General features: G+C 42.9%; 1 protein-coding gene across 6 annotated transcripts in view; it reads left to right on the plus strand.

Moving 5' to 3' along the window:
- The window catches only part of LRBA (LPS responsive beige-like anchor protein), a 710,221-nt gene that overhangs the window by 686,956 nt on the left and 6,712 nt on the right, over window positions 1–16,553 (plus strand). For all 6 annotated transcript variants that reach the window (XM_021100638.1, XM_021100636.1, XM_021100637.1 and 3 more), the window contains 2 exons: window positions 9,474–9,575; window positions 13,199–13,395. In XM_021100638.1, the coding sequence (XP_020956297.1) occupies window positions 9,474–9,575; window positions 13,199–13,395 (299 nt within the window). The remainder of the gene's footprint in view (window positions 1–9,473; window positions 9,576–13,198; window positions 13,396–16,553) is intronic.

Raw genomic sequence — 16,553 nt, forward strand, 5'->3', positions numbered from 1 at the left:
CAGCTCACAGCAATGCCAGATCCTTAACCCACTCAGCAAGGCCAGGGATCGAACCCACAATCTCCTGGTTCCTAGTCGGATTCGTTTCCTCTGTGCCACAACGGGAACTCCGATTGCTCTGTTTTTAGAAGTAGTTTTTTTCACATTCCAGTAGGTTTGGTTAGACTTCAAATTTTGGATTTGAAGTGTTTTTAGGTAGGAAAAGGACCCTTTGAATCCTATCTGCCTCTCATGGCTTACTTAGGTCTGCATGACTATTGAGCTTTCAAGCTTTTATCCACGTAGCTTGCAACTTTCTACAACTGAGAGATTGTTTTATTTCCTCAGGGTGAGCAGGGTCAGGATGTTTCTCCTTATTAAATTGAGATACAGTTGACATATAAAATTACATTGGTTTTAGACGTACAACACCGTGATTTGGTATTTGTATGTATTGGAGATGATCACCCCAGTGTCCAGTTAACATCCATCACCACACATAGTTTTCAGATTTTTTTCAGATGGTGAGAACTTTGAAGAGCCACTCTCTCAGCAACTTTCAAATATACTATACGTTATTATTAACTATAATCCCCAGGCTGTACAATATTTCCCCAAGACCTCATTATTTTATAAACGGAAGTTTGTACCTTTAGACCACCTTTGCCCATTTTGCCCTCCTCCTTCTTCTGGCAGCCACCTCTGGCAGGCTGTTCTTTGTATCTCTGAGTTTGATGGGTTTTTAAAAAATTCTGCACATAAATGAGATCCGAGTGTTTGTCTTTCTCTGACTTATTTCACTTAGCATAATGCCCTTAAGGTTCAACCATGTTGTTGCAATAGCAGGATCTCCTTTTTTATGGCTGAATAATATTTCATCATGTGTGTATGTATGTATACATGTATATGTATATGTGTGCATGTGTGTGTGTATGTGTGTATAATTTTGTTTATCCATTCATCTGTCAGTGGACCCAGGTGGTCTCCATGTCTTGGGCATTGTGAATAATGTTGCAGTTACCCTGAGGGCTTTGCAGATACTTTCTTGAATTAGTGTTTTCCTTTCCTTCAGATGAATACCCAGAAGTGGGGTTGCTGAATCACATGGTAGTTCTATTTTTAATTTTTTGAGGAACCTTCATATTGTTTTCCATAGCAATTGTACCAATTTACATTCCCACCGTGTACAAGGATCCCCTTTTCTCTACATTTTCATCAACATTGTCATTTCTTGTCTTTTGATAAAAGCCATTCTAGCAGATGTGAGGTGATACCTCATTGGAGGTTGCGTTTCCCTGATGATAAGTGATGTTGAGCATCTTTCTCTCTACCCATTGACCATCATATATCTTCTTTGTAAAACATGTCTATTCAGGAGCTCCAACTGTGGCACAGTGGGATCAGCAGCAACTTGGGAATGCTGTGACATAGGTTCGATCCCCAGCCTGGCAACAGTGGGTTAAGGATCTGGCGTTGCCGCAGCTGTGGCTAAGGTCTCAGCTCAGCTCGGATCTGGTCCCTGGCCTGGGGGATCAGAGGCAGCCAAAAAACAAAAAAGTCTACTCAGATCCTCTGCCCATTTTCAAATTGGATTCTTCTTTCAATATTGAGTTACATGAGTTCTTAATGTGTTTTGGATATTAATCCTTTACCAGGTATGTGGCTTGTATTTTCTCCCATTCCATACTTTGCCTTTACATTTAGCTGATGGTTTCCTTTGCTGTGCAGAAGCTTTTCAGTTTGATGTAATCCCACTTGTTTATTTTTTCCTCTTGTTATCTCGGCCTTTGGTGTCAATCTAGGATGTTTCTAATAGCTGAAGATGCGAAAACCCTTTATACTTTTCACTAGTGCCTTACTCATGTATCTTTTACAGAGGAAACTTTAAAATGTTAAGAAGGATAGATTACAGAGAATTTTTATGTGATGTGGGTATTTAGGATAGATAGATAAAAACCTGTCTATGTTCATTTTTCACATATTTTAATATTCATAAGAATCATAATGTTCCATATCAACAAATTATGAACAAGATTTCAACAACTTTTCTAAATATCTGTACTCTCTTATTGGAGGCAGAATTTGATAATGTTTACTAGGCACTCATGCAGCTACAGGAGTTATCAGTGAATCAGAGCCAAAGATGAGCCCCTCTGGAAGAATAGGCACATTAAAAGTATGTACGAGAAGTATATTAAGTAAAGTGTGATACCTTCGCACAGCCAATAACATTATGAATTTGTGATACTGACAGGAAAGGATACGCTCTCTGTACCACTAAGTGTAAAAGGTCACCAGACCACATGTATAATATATTCTAACCATCTGTGTCTGTATGTATGTACCTTGTCTCATGTATATTTATGCATAGGAACAAGTCTAGAATGATAGTTAAATGTTAGCAATGGTTGTTTTCAGTTAGTGGAATTTGGAGGCAGTTTTTCATTTTCTCCTTCTACTTTACTAAGTTAAATGAATGTTTTATAGAGAGCATATCGTATTTTGATAACAGAGATAATAAAGGCATTTTCTTTGGGAGGAAAATCCCTCATGATTGTAATGTACTTTAACTTCCTGCTCTAGTTGTATCAGAATTAACTGGATTGTCAGGGGAGGTTGGAAAGTCTAAGAAAAGGGGGAATGGGAGAAATCAAAACAAAATTTCTAGACATGAAGGTATATTATCTCTTTGACAAGAAACAATAGTAAGAGAACCATCTCTAACTGGCATTTATGTGGCACGGGATCAGATATTATCCTTTTGCTGGAAAGAGTGTCTGCGACCGAGGGTGCAAATAGGCATCATTCTGTTGTTACTGCGTGTTCTGTTGTTACTAGGTGGTTCTCACTGGGTGCTCACTATGGGCCATGCCCCCTCCTCAGCACTTCACACAGTAACCACCAATCTTCATCGCTGTCCTGTGTGATAACTGCGGGTATTTTCCTTGTTTTACAGATGAGGCACAGAGAGATTATAAGTATGCCTTCACTCTCTGCCCTGGGCCTTGAAGCTCCCAGATCTTACCAGAACCATGAGAACTTTCCCAAGCCAGGCACTCTAGGGCACAGGCACCATTCTTAGTGAACCCCTAAACTCTGTAGCATTTTTAATTTGATTTCATTAGATCATCAGCTGTCGAGAATTTAAAGCAACCTTATCACTAAAGCACTGTTTGCAAAGAACAGTATAGAGACAATTTTGTTATACTGAGTTCTCGTAACGTAATATGTCATGATAGGATGTTGTGCTTTTTAGGTCATATTACACATGTTAGGGTTATACTTTGACTCTACAGTGGTTGGTATATAATCACACAGACCCACTTTCTAGTGTAATCTTCGAGGATGATTCCATGACCATTCACTTTCATAAACGTTCACTGTCAGCTCCTTTCACAAAGTAGAAGAAAGTTTATGTAAATCAAGAAGGTTTTTTTTTTTTTTTGGCCTCACCTGTGGCATGCAGAAGACATTCCCAAGACAGGGATTGAACCCCAGTCACAGCAGTGACAATGCTGAATCCTTAACCGCTAGGCCAGCCGGGAACATATTATTGATTTTTATACCAACCTTACATTGTCTGACATTAATAATTCTAATATTATTTACAAGAGGAAGCTACCAAACTTACTGTCTGTTGGTTGTCACACCCTAAATGCAGCTCTGGCTTGTTTTCTGTAGTCTGTATGTTTAATCGAATTGACATTTTATCTTTTTCATTAAAGAGACCATAATGAATGAAGAGCAGAGGGGAGGCTGGAGGAGATGGAATAAATCCAACAACCTTAAATAATTTTTCTTTGTATAATTAAAATGTAGTGTTATAATTCCCATTGAAAAATGAGGAAGTTAATGGAAAAATTTAAGAAATATTTAACAGCTAACCTCCTTTCGCTTCAGAAAAAATCATTTCCTTTCTTGATTTACCACATGAGAAAGCTTGGTGTTCAGTTCTCATATGAAATTTTTCTGTTGATGAATGTTTTGAAGTATTTAGTTGTAAATAAAATGGAACAGAAGGCATGGACAAAAGAGCAGTATCCTGTTTTAGGAAGTGTTTGGCATATATTATATAATATTGAGATCTTCTTAAATCTATATATACTTATATATTTAGGTTCTTATACAAACTTAAATTTTCTTTCAAAATGAGTACTCCATTGAAATGATTTTCTTCTAAAACCAGGTTTCATATTTTGTTTTATATCTGTAAGAGATCAGATGGCATTAGATTTTACTAGTCCAGAGAATTATATTGGCTGTTTTTATTTATTTATATTTTTATTTTTTGCTTTTTTTTAAGGCCGCACCCGTGGCGTGTGGAGGTTTCCAGGCTCGGGGTTGAATTGGATTTACAGCCTCCGGCCTATACCACAGCCACAGCAACGCAGGATCCCAGCCACATCTGTTACCTACACCATAGCTCACGGCAGCACTAGATCCTTAACCCACTGAGCAAGCCAGGGATCGAACCCACAACCTCATGGTTCCTAGTCAAATTCATTTCTGCTTTGCCACAGTGGGTACTCCCAGTGGTTTTTATTTTAAAAAAGGCTTTATTAATTGATAGTAAATATTCATTTTGTATAAAAAATTCTCCCCTCCTTGTTTGCACACTGCATTGCACATGATATATACCCAGTAAATGTTACTGAGTGAATGAAGGAGTGAAGGAATGAAAGAGTAAACAAAATGGAAATGTTAACTTCTGCCCTAAATATAAACTAAGTATTAATTGGAAGAACTCACTTTATTTCCATAAAAATGGGTGTTAGGGAGGTCTTGTGCTGCTTGACTAGGGAACTGCTGCATTGCACTTCATTCCATGATCGATGGTATGAAAAAGGTGAATGAATGAAGGGGATTCTCGCTCTACTCAGAACAACATATTTAAACTGCTAGTGAGAACTTTGCAGTGCCTTTTTAAAGCAATTTCATTTTCATTAAGACTGGGGAGATGATGCCAAAAATACCAAGAACTTCATTTATTAAAATGTAATTCAAAGTTTGCCAACAGTATGTGTCGAGTCTATTTTTACCTGGATTAATAATTCCATTGCCTTAACGGAGACAGAGCTTTTGAAATATTTTTCTCATGGGATATTTATGCACAGGATACTAGAGAAATTACTATTTTCTACTTCTCTTCTTTCAGGTATAACTTTAAGTGGTTCAGAGTTCATTTGATGGAGAAATACACCCAGCATTTTGAGGCATCAAAGAAACACATTTCATAGCAGCATTTGTTATTCTGCCTAATGGTGTAAAACATTTCACCTAATATTTTAAAACAGGTCCGGTATAAATCCTAAATGGGTGTTAGGGAGGTCTTGTGCTGCTTAAATGCAAGTTGGGTTGTTAGAATGCTGTAAGTTAGTGCTTGATATTCAGTGTTATGAACCGAGAGAAGCACATCTGTAAAAACTGGTGTGTCCTGGTATTCGTGGCAGGATTTGGACTGTCTTTAATCTCCTTTGACTTGTTCATCTTCCTTTAAGGCCATCCATAAAGATGCACTGAGTATCCTTTTCAGCCTTTGGTTAGGATTTGCATCACTAGGCATAAACCTACTCTCTGGACAAAGACGCCCCTTTTCCTTTGAAGCAATTGCTCAAGCAGTTGCTTTTCAAAGCAGTCCAAGAAGTCTATCCTCTTTCTCTTTTTATTTTTTTCTTTAAGAAGAGTTTGAAGTGGCGCCCCTTAAACTAGCAGCAAGATAAATTTTTCTCTTCGGCTTTATTGAAAGCCATGACAATTTTTCCCGCAGTAAGACTTTAAAAGGTTCTTAAGGGAATCTGTTCTGCTTTATGATCCAGCTTTTGGTAGCCCTTATTATCTCAGAAAGCAAAAGTCAAGACTTTGTGTATCCATTAACTACTGCAATTTTTTATCAAAGAATTAACCCAATATGTTTTTGGAAGACTTTTCCCCCCTACTCTTTATTCAGTTTAGAGACTTCGGTGAGAGGTGGCCATAGCTTTGGGATCTTTGGAAAAGTAATTTATGGCCAGTATTGTCTTATTGGAGCTGATCTGCCCCTAGGTATTAGCTCTGTGGGCTGACGAGTAGTTGGGAAGGATAGATTTAGGTGAGTGTTACAGGGAGAATGAGTGATGCGGTTCCCAGATTTGTTCCTATGTTCTCCAAACAAAGATACACAGGTATACATGTGTATTGCTATTGATGCGTAAGCTGTTACTGCCAGGTTGCAGGATGCTGTTTAAAGGTGTGACTACAGAGAAAGAATAGATTCTCTGAGCCACACTTGAAACCTGTGCTCTGCCTCCCGTGGTCCCCTCTACCCCTCATAATTCCATCCCAGGGGGCTCCCAAAATGTCTGTTGAACATAGTCGGTATGGACCTGTTGGATTTAAATCCTCTATCATGTCATCCCATTTGCCATAATGAAATTTTAACATGTAAAACATTTCGTTGATTGGAACCTATAAAAATGCACGTGTTTATTTTGAACAGATTTTTTTTTCAATGGGGAAATGGAAAGAATGCTGAGTCTGTACCACATATACCACAAGAGTGCACAGTTCAGTCTCTCCAAAAAGACTGGCAATACCTTTTCTTACAGGAAGTGATCACTCTCCTTATATTGACTGTGGATTTTCAGAGGCCATGAATGTGCTTTTCCTAAAAGGGAGGAAAGTTCAGCAGCAGCCTTTTTACTGGAAATCTAGTGAGTGCTGGTGAAACCAGTTACCTGAGAAGAACGCAGTCATCAGAAGTGTACGCTTCTGCTTTCAATTTGTTGTTTTTCGTTTCCTTTCCTTCTCTTTTTCTCCTTTTTCGCCCCCCCATACTTCCTGAACTGTCTAACCTGCTTCCTGGGTTAGGAACCATTTTGCCAAACAATGAAGCCAGAGTCCTGGCATTGAACAGTTCCTTTATTTAGAGATCAGGCCCCAGGAAAAGAGAAGTCTCTTTCCAGTTTTGAAGTTACCCAGCATGTGCCTGTGTCCTCTGACATTCGGAAGGAAGCACCACAACTGGTATAGTATGGAATATGGGAAGCTTGTATTTTGGAGGTAAAGCATACTTATAAAAATCTTAATTATGAGTTGACAAAAAAAAAAAGAATGCTTATACCTTAATTCACTATTTATAGGGTTAATTATGCAGCTCCCTAAACTATAGTCATAGAAAATTCTCAGGTTTTCAACTCTTTTACATTAAAGAAAGAAATCAGTTGACAGCACTCTTGTCACTTCCTCCCTGTGTCCCTGAGAAAATATCCTTAGATCTAGAAAACAAAACGTTCGCATTGGCATACTTAAGTGACAGCGTCCTCTGGGTCCCCATTATCCATCTGTCCTTTGTTTACTTTGGCTTACATTTAGATTGCTTTCAGTTGCCATCAGCTTTCCATTTTCCACTGAGGAATTCCAAGCCAATTCAAGTTAAAGCACAAACCTCCCCCCTCATAAAATGGTAACTTTTGAAAACAAAAAGGGAATAAGCACACCGAAAATATACTGCTTAGCTCTCAGTGATTTTAATCCTTGATTTTAAAAAAGCTGCCAATGGATTTAATTAAACATTAATTTCAAAAATAACATTTTTCGGTATTTGGGGGGGCATGAATCAGGGTTACAGTATTGGCAACTTTTTATTTTATTTTTATTTTATTTTTTGGCAACCTTTTAAAACGTAGCAGATTTATCTCTAATTTCTTGGCAAGACTTATCTCCAACAGAAAGTTAAGTAGTTCAGACTGGTTTGCATTATCTGCTTCTTTTCTTGACAAATTTCCCAAATGTGTATACTTTTTAAGGAAACAAAAGTAGCTGTTGTTGTAACCATTGCTTTCTGGTTTGGAAAATAAGTGAACTTTGTATTAAGGTGGGTTTCTCTCCCCAGAGAAGTTTTAAAACTTGGAATCAAATGAAACCAGGCCTCTGGTTCCACCCACACCTGGCCTTTTACTGTGTCATTTGCCTTTGTCACCAAGTGTGCAGGCCATTTCCCGCGTCTGACCACGTGCAGCACAGCCAGTGTGGTGCCGCATCTGACAGGATGCCTCTTCACTTCCATCTCACTCAGAAGCACCCATAGTCCCCCAAAGCCAGGAGGGACACCGGGGACAATGCTGTGCTCCTGCACCCCAATAAATTCAATGAATGATGTGAGACGACCAGGCATGGAGTCCCTGCAGGCGCCAGGGCAGCAGGGCTGGGAGCGCAGAGCTGGGCCCTGCCCTGGTTTGGGTCACGGGCCTGTGTGTGCTCTATACACCCTGCTTTCCTTCTTCCCCTCCCCATTCCCAGTCATCAGTTTGCATGACATTTCAGAGAATGCATGACCGTCATAAAAAGCACTCGTTAATTTTTTTGGACCAGCGGCATTTGCTTCCAAGGACAGTAGGTTTCTGCTGGATTTTCCCTGATCTGCCAGATCTCTCTCCTTGGGGTGCGTGACTATCCCAAGGACAGCCATGTGTATGGTATTGTTTGACTCAAGTGCTGGGCCAGTCCTGGTGTGGGTTCCTCATCCACCAGCCAGTTTTCTTTCTAGTTTGGGACTGCGATGACTTGGATGGCTTCAACCATGTGACATGTTTTGAAACATCTTCCGTTATTTGGATACTCCTTCCCTGCCCTCCTTCCCCTCCCCAAATTTCAATCACTTAGCAGAATTACATTTAATAGTTTAATCCCCTCTCCGTTCTCTGAATGAACTGCAGAGAAGAATACCTTGTATGATTTTATACAAGGATGACACATAAACTTAAGGAAGACAATAGGGACTTAAGAGAGGGGCTGCTTTGAGATGTCATAGGTCCTACTTCAGACCATCTCCATTGTGACAGGGGTCTCAGTGGCCCTGGAGGAGGAGGCCTGAGTGAGGGGGCAGATGAGGCTGCCTTTCTTTGAAATGTGAATTAAGCCAGAGTCCCCACTTTCTTTCTTTCTTTTTTTTTAGGGCCACACCTGTGGCATATGGAGGTTCCCAGCCTAGGGGTCTAATCAGAGCTATAGCCACTGCCCTACATGATAGCCACAGAAACACCAGATCCAAGCCTTGTCTGCAACCTACACCACAGCTCACAGCAATGCCAGATCCTTGACCCACTGAGCGAGGCCAGGGATCAAACCTGCAACCTCTTGGTTCCTAGTCAGACTCCTTTCCGCTGCGCCACGACGGGAACTTCAGGGTCCCCATTTTCATAATCATCCATAAACCATCTAATCAAGGAGCTCATATTTGTATTTGAAAAGTAAGGCAATTTATAATGCAAATTTTTGACTCATTTCATTCTGTTTTAAACTGTCGCTTGATAATCATGTAAGGTTTAGAACTTTAGCAACATGTGTTCCTCAAACTATAGCATATAGTTTGGATCTACTCCTAAAATAGGATTTTTGGACAAATTTCTAAGCCGTAAATGAAAGACTGATGCATTCTGGGAATGAGGAAGAAGTTACTGAAGATTAATCTGAGTAGAGGGCATCCCCTGCATGATCTCTTTCTTTTTTTCCTAAAGGTGAGACCACCACTCCTCGGGCCATCCTGACAGGCCACGACTACGAGGTCACCTGTGCTGCTGTCTGCGCGGAGCTAGGCCTGGTGTTAAGTGGTTCTAAAGGTAAATCTGTGGCACCCTCATCAAATGGATGTGTTTCTTAGTGTCTTCTACTAATGGATTACCAAAGATGAATTTGGTACCTTTTTTTTTTTTTTTTTTTTTGGCCGCACCTGCATATGGGGAAGTTCCTGGGCCAGGGATCAAACCATGCCACTCCAGCAGTGACCCTGAGCTACTGCAGTGACAACACCAGCTCCTTAACCCACTGAGCCACAAGGGAACTCCTGAATGTGGTACCTTTTTGTCTAAAGTTGTGCTGTCTATTATGGCAGCCGTTAGCCACTTGGAACTGTAGACGTTAACTGAAGTGCAATCAAATTAAAAAGTTAGTTCCCTGGTGGCACCAGCCACAGTTCAAGGGTTCAATATTCACATCCAACTAGGGGCTCCTCTACTGGATGGCCCAGAAAAGGAACATTCCATCACTGCAGGAAGTTCTCTTTCACAGCTCGGCTCCGAAGAGTGAGGCAAGAACAAGGACCATCTTTGTATATTTGTTTATTCTTCTGGACCGTGACTGGGATGGGTTCCATCTCACACCTGGATGGAAACGCCCCACCCAGTCTGTTTCAACCTTCCAAATCGCTGACCTAGGCAGGGGCCAGGATGGCATTGGAACAGAGTGGAAAGATACTTAGGCTTATTTGCTGGAGGTCTGCCCTAAGAGCACGGCCCTGTGTTTAGGCCAAAGGCAGTCAGCAAGCTTTCCAAGAGCACGCACAACAAAGCAGGATCTGACCAGGGACAGAGCTGTTTCCAATTCATTCCTTATTTGATTATAATAGCCTGTCCATTTCTCTGTCCCTCTGCCCAGAACTGAGGTCTAAACGCACACAGAAAGTACTGTAATCACACAGTCTCTTAGGCTAGTTTGGTGGGAAAGCACGCAGTTTTCGAGTCACCTTATCTGTGTCTTGAACTATAATATTTAGTCTAGCTAACAAGACTTATTAAATATTCAGAGGATTGTGTTTAAAAATTTAGTTGCTCAAAACAATGACATAGTAATAATGATAGCAAGGATTCTATAACTGCTGGATTTTTTTCCTTCTTACACCCAGTGATTTCATTTATCCTCAGCTAACATGAGCTCTTGGACTACACATGATCCAAACTGGACATGTAAAATGAACCTGTCACGTTACAGGCTATCTTCACTTTGCGCAGTGGCACGGGACCATAAAAATGACCGTGCAAGACAAAACCATGCACAGACCTTAAAAATCAATAGTTTCAATAGGAAATATTATGATTAACAATAATCAGTGGTAAATTTTAATAGCCAGTGGGAGATTTTATGATAGTTCCATGGCCTTAAATGTTTTTTATCAAAACATTAAAAGTTCTCTTGTTCAGGAGTTCCCACTCTGGCACAATGGGATCGGCCGCATCACTGCAGCACCAGGACACAGGTTCGATCCCTGGCCCAGCACAGGGGGTTAAAGGATCCAGCACTGCCACAGCCACGGCTCAGATCTGATCCAGGAACTCCATATCCCACGGGGTGGCCAAAAAAGAAAAAAAAAAAGTTTTTTTTGTTTAGTTTTACATATGCATATATTCATACATACACATAAATTTATAGGAATGTGAAAAAATAAGACTCACGTTTACTTAGTACACTGTGATTGAAAACATCAGAAACATTGAGAATGAAAGTCTTTTATTTCTTTGTGGAAAATACACAAGAGTACTTGGAACAGCACTCACCCCCCTTGTCTCCTTGTGACTTCAGGAGTGAGAATCTTCTGTAGGCCTTCACCAGCTGTCACTCCTTCCTCAGTTTGGATCAGCTTCCACCATTTTATCTCCCGGGCTTTCAGTGTCATGAACTATCTCCCAGGTCTCCATAATGTGAGGGGTTTTGCTGGCATCAGTTCTTTGGGGAGCCCCTCATGTGTGTTACAGCCACTTTCCTAACTTAGACCAGTGAGTTCACCTTCAGTCCCAGCCTCCGGCTGCCCATGTGCAGCCCCCAGCACTGTCCACGTTCCCCCGGTCAGCTCTGTCTTCTCTGGCTCCATTTATGTTTGATTCAGATCTCACTTTCAGCTTGGTCACTGTTGATTTCCTTATGGCAAATTCATCTTGTGGCCAGTACCCTCTTTTGATTACCCGTTTTTGTAAAATGTCACCTAGTTCCATCGCTGGGAGACAAAGAGGCCACCTAACTACAGCATTTGCTGTCTGTGCACGAGCTGAGTTAGACGTGCGGGTCACTGACCGACTCTGAAAGAAGTGATGTGGTTTGTCACCCATCACGACACCTGTTACTTATGACTTGTGGACTGAAGAGCTGGCCAAGAAGACTGCACTTTATGTGATTACTGGGATAACTGAAATCTGGACTGCAGCATGGGGGACTAGTGTCGTTTAAAAGTGATAACTGAGAGTCACACACACTGGAACGGAGTGAAGCAAAGACTGCCTTGTGTATTTATCTCAAGAGCACTAAGATCGTATCGAGGTGGTCAGGACAAAGCCAAGAGGCATGCTTTGGTAGTCGTGTGGAGAGCAGGAACTCCATGGAGCCTCGAGGGAGAGAGGAGCAGGGCCTAAGTCTAGTACCCCTTTCATCCAACTCAGACATTTCTTAGAACTGCCTTATCACACAAGCAGTGTTGGTTGCCTGCTCCTCCTCTGCTTCGCATGTAGCAGGCATGCAATACAGATGAAAAAGCACTGCTTCTTCTGGGCTTCCCCATCCTCCTCAAACAGCTCAGCCTGGAGGTCAGCCCTGGGAGCAAGGAGTGGTGACTGCAGCTGCCTCTTGGGGGGACGGCAGGGAAGCAGACTCACCAACGACAGGTGGCAGGGCATGGCTGTATGAATGTACTTGAAGGCTGAGGAGGTGGGCTTCCAGGGAAAGCACTGAGTGGTGGGAGAGAAGGCTCAGGCCTTCAGAAGCTGCCTCAATGAGTTCTCACCACAGAGGGCCAAGTGCTGGTACCACTGGGCCCCCGTGAGATGAGGGAGGGTCAGAGGCAGTCATGGTGTGTCTGATGGTAGCCCAGCCTTCCTGGAAGCTCTCCCAGGACTTGAACTCTGTCCTGTTCCTTACTAAGTTCCTCCAGTTCTTATCACCTCTTGTCGTAATGAATTTCCTAAAGTAACTTCCTGTCTCTTAAGAACTGAACTTGAACATGTATGACTCAGCTTTCTCCTCTCCCAAGTGGAAGGTGAGTACTGGCCAGTATGCAGATTTTACAAAGTAACTGATAGGAGTTCCTGGCGTGGCACAGTGGAAATGAAACTGACTAGGAACCATGAGGTTGCAGGTTCGATCCCTGGCCTCGCTGAGCAGGTTAAGGATCCGGCGTTGCCGTGAGCTGTGGTGTAAGTCACAGACACGGCTCAGATCCTACACTGCTGTGACTGTGGTGTAGGCCGGCGGCTACAGCTCTGAACCTCCATGTGCCATGGGTGCGGCCCTAAAAGGACAAAAAGACAAAAACAAAAAACAAACAAACAAAAAGTTAACTGATCTATAAGGTATATAGAAAGGCTTTCTTCAGCTGTAACATGTACTATGATCCTGTTGGCACTGTGCTCAGGATTCAGATCACCTGTGTCTGTTCTTGTTCAAAAGTTTCATTTTGCTTTTGTTCCTCCTGTTTTCTCAGAAGGACCATGCCTCATACATTCCATGAATGGAGACTTGTTAAGGACTCTGGAGGGTCCTGAAAACTGCCTGAGACCAAAACTCATTCAAGCTTCAAGAGAGGGTCACTGTGTCATATTCTATGAAAATGGCTTCTTTTGTACATTTAGTGTGAATGGGAAACTCCAGGCCACCATGGAAACAGATGATAACATAAGGGTAAGTGTAACTTGCAGACTTTTCAACATTCTGTGTTTTTACCTCACAGCATGGTGAGTGAGGAGGGAGAGGGTTCGCCAAAGAAACCTCTGTTTTTAGCCCCCAGGGCCTCTTTTCGACCCCAAAAGAAAATCGTCAAGGGTCTTGTCTCCGTCCCAGAGCACAGCCCATCCCACGGCTCCACTCAACCCAAACGCTCTGTGCCTGAGGCCCCTGGGCCACTAAGTGAAGCCAACGATGTGCGTTCAGCAGACATTTCCTGAGGACTTGCAAAGCCACCCTGGGCGGCGTCAGTGGCACTGCTCGGTTTGTTTGGCTGGTTTTGGTTCTTTACCTAAGAAAGTTAACCAAATAGGGGAGTTCTCATTGTGACTAAGCAGGTTAAGAATCCAACTAGTGTCTGTGAGGACACGGGTTCAATCCTTAGCCCTGCTCAGCGCATCCGGGATCTGGCGTTGCTGTGAGCTGTGGTGTAGGTCGCAGACACGGCTCAGATCCTGCACTGCTGTGGCTGTGGTGCAGGCGGGCAGCTACAGCTCTGATTTGACCCCTAGCCTGGGAACTTCCACGTGCCACAGGTGCGGCCCTAAAAAGAAAAAAAAAAAAAAGGTTAACCAAATAGTATTGTTTTCTGAGTGTCTGAGCTCAAACAGTGCAGCCGAGGACCCCTAAACCAGCTCTCTTTATAGCGGAACAGGTCTTTGGTGGGAGTGGTGGGGATGAAGATAATTAGGATTAGCGCCTAATTGCAGACCTGACTTCTCTGTGGGTGGCAAGGCCCCAACGCAGCAAGTTAAGGAAGGGCTGCTTCAGACTCTGATGTCCGTCAGGCAGACCTTTTTTGGCTTTCGGTTTACAGGAGGCAGGAGTGCTGGTGGACCTCCTGGGGTCTCATTTCACTTTCAGGACAGGGCTCCGGAAGTACTAGAGGTTGGACAGGGAGGTCTGCTCCTTGGAGAGGCTATTTTTTTCAAGGTCCTTTTCTCATCTCCAGACTCCCCGTAGGTGCCAGGTTAAGGTAAGATGAAGTGGTGTCCTGTCATCTTCTGAGATGGGGATGGAGGCATGTGTGAGCTGCAGGCAGCGAAGGGACCCGGGACGTGTTGGGGCTGGGAAGGTCGCAGAAGCCTCCACCCTCTGAGTGGCACTTTAAGCTACTTCCGGCCACTTCACTCATTGTTGCTCCTGACCTAGGGCAACTTAGGTGATATCAGTTGTGACATCACTCCCTTCTCACATAAATATTGGGGTCAGGAAGTATGAAGGAAGAGAAACCCTAAGTATAGTTACACTGCACTTGGCTCCTTGGCCGCTTCTATATCCAAGGATGATTGCTTAAGTCAGCTTGCTGCTTCTGTGAGTTTTTTCCAATGCATTTTGTCTTTTTTTTTTTTTTTTTTTTTAGGGTCTCACCTGGTCATATGGAGGTTCCCAGGCTAGGGGTCTAATTGGAGCTGTAGCCACTGGCCTACACCACAGCCACAGCCACATGGGATCCGAGCCGCGTCTGCAACCTACACCACAGCTCATGGCAACACTGGATCCTTAACCCACTGAGCAAGGCCAGGGATCAAACCCGCAACCTCATGGTTCCTAGTCGGATTTGTTTCCACTGCGCCACGACGGGAACTCCTTCCAGTGCATTTTGACCGCCTCTGCCACGAAGGCCGGCACACAGAATGCGCTCGCTCTGCTTTTCTTTTTCCCTCCCTTCATTTAAACCAAGTGCACATCAGAGGCTTTTCCTTTCCTCTTTTCTTTACGGTAATAATGTTGATAATCCGTCACTTTGAGTTGCGATTATATTGTCAGCTACACTAATAAATCTGTAAAATAATTTGCAATCCCTTGCCAGCTGGAACCATTTCTGTGGCATTTCAGTTCGTACCAAAGGCTCCAGGACGTTCCTCCAGGCAAAGTCGGGAGGCTTTCTGCAGACTCCGCATACACACATGCTTTTCCTCTCTGCCCTATGGCCACTGGTTATTTTCCCTCTGCAATATTTCCCCCTGGATTTTAGGCTTAAACAATCTATTGCCTTTTTCCCAGCACTCCTGCACTTTATCACACTAACTTGCAAGTGGCAACCGTGTGATTAAAGCAAGCTTGCCTGAAATGAGCACCGCCCGTGTGGGGCTCCAGAGACCCACACTTTCACAGCTAACTGCCCCGGGAAGGGTGGAAGGAAACCGCAGGCTGGGAATTAGGGACGTGAGAGAGCAACAGCCTCCGGTCTGAGCCCAAAGGAAGGAAGGCCATGGCAGCAAATTAGTCATTAGCTCAGACCTGAAAGGAAGTTCCTTTGAAAGAGCAAGAACCCTGCAGGCAGGCGGCCTGGGGGTTCCCACCAGTTTTTATTTAGATGCTCAGTGATATTTGGTTAACAAAGCACATCAGTTAGGCAGTGTTTCGATGACTTAGTAACTTAAATTTAGGTGGGCAGCAAAGTTATGTTAGCCTCAGCCAAGGGTGGCCACTGTTTCACCCATAGGAACTCATTTCTTTTCCTGAGGAAGCTGTGCCTTGGGATGTGTCTGTCGCCAGCAGACGCTGTGGCCTGCTGGTCCCTGCTGGAAACTAACGCAGCCACAGTGTTGCCCAGGCCTTCAGGATTTCAGAGCCTAAGATTAACACATGTCCAGGGAGCCCTCAAAATCTCTAGTCTCACCCCACCCTGGATCCTGAGCAGGTATATTAGAATTAAGTACAGGAAAGCTGGTTTAGGTGGTAGGTAGGGTGCCATTCAGAAAATGCTAGCCTGGCTCTTTACCTCCAGGGAAATTTGTCAGGTCCCTCAGGAGAAAGGCCAACAAAATCTTTTCTAACTTTGGCAGGCCCCTGGTTTATTAGAATGTTTTAGGTGCTGATAAATGCATAGTCCTAAAGTCCTGGTTTTATTTATTTCAACATAGAACTAGGGTTAGAGAGTCTTTATTCTAGAACAAAGAGTTAAAGATTAATGGCTTTAATTTATGTTTTAATATAGCACTTATCCAGTAAAAAGCCTCAAGTATAAAACTCAAGTGAACCACAGCCATAAGGTTAATGGATTTTCATCAGCTGGATCCATAAGTGTAGCAAATAGTTATTTGTTGTCGTCTTCATTGCCTTTCCCAGGTACCCTCCAGAGAGTGCCATTTGTGAAATGAATGTGGGAA

The sequence above is a fragment of the Sus scrofa genome, chromosome 8 (genome assembly GCF_000003025.6).
Source record: "Sus scrofa isolate TJ Tabasco breed Duroc chromosome 8, Sscrofa11.1, whole genome shotgun sequence".
Taxonomy (NCBI): Eukaryota; Metazoa; Chordata; class Mammalia; order Artiodactyla; family Suidae; genus Sus; species Sus scrofa.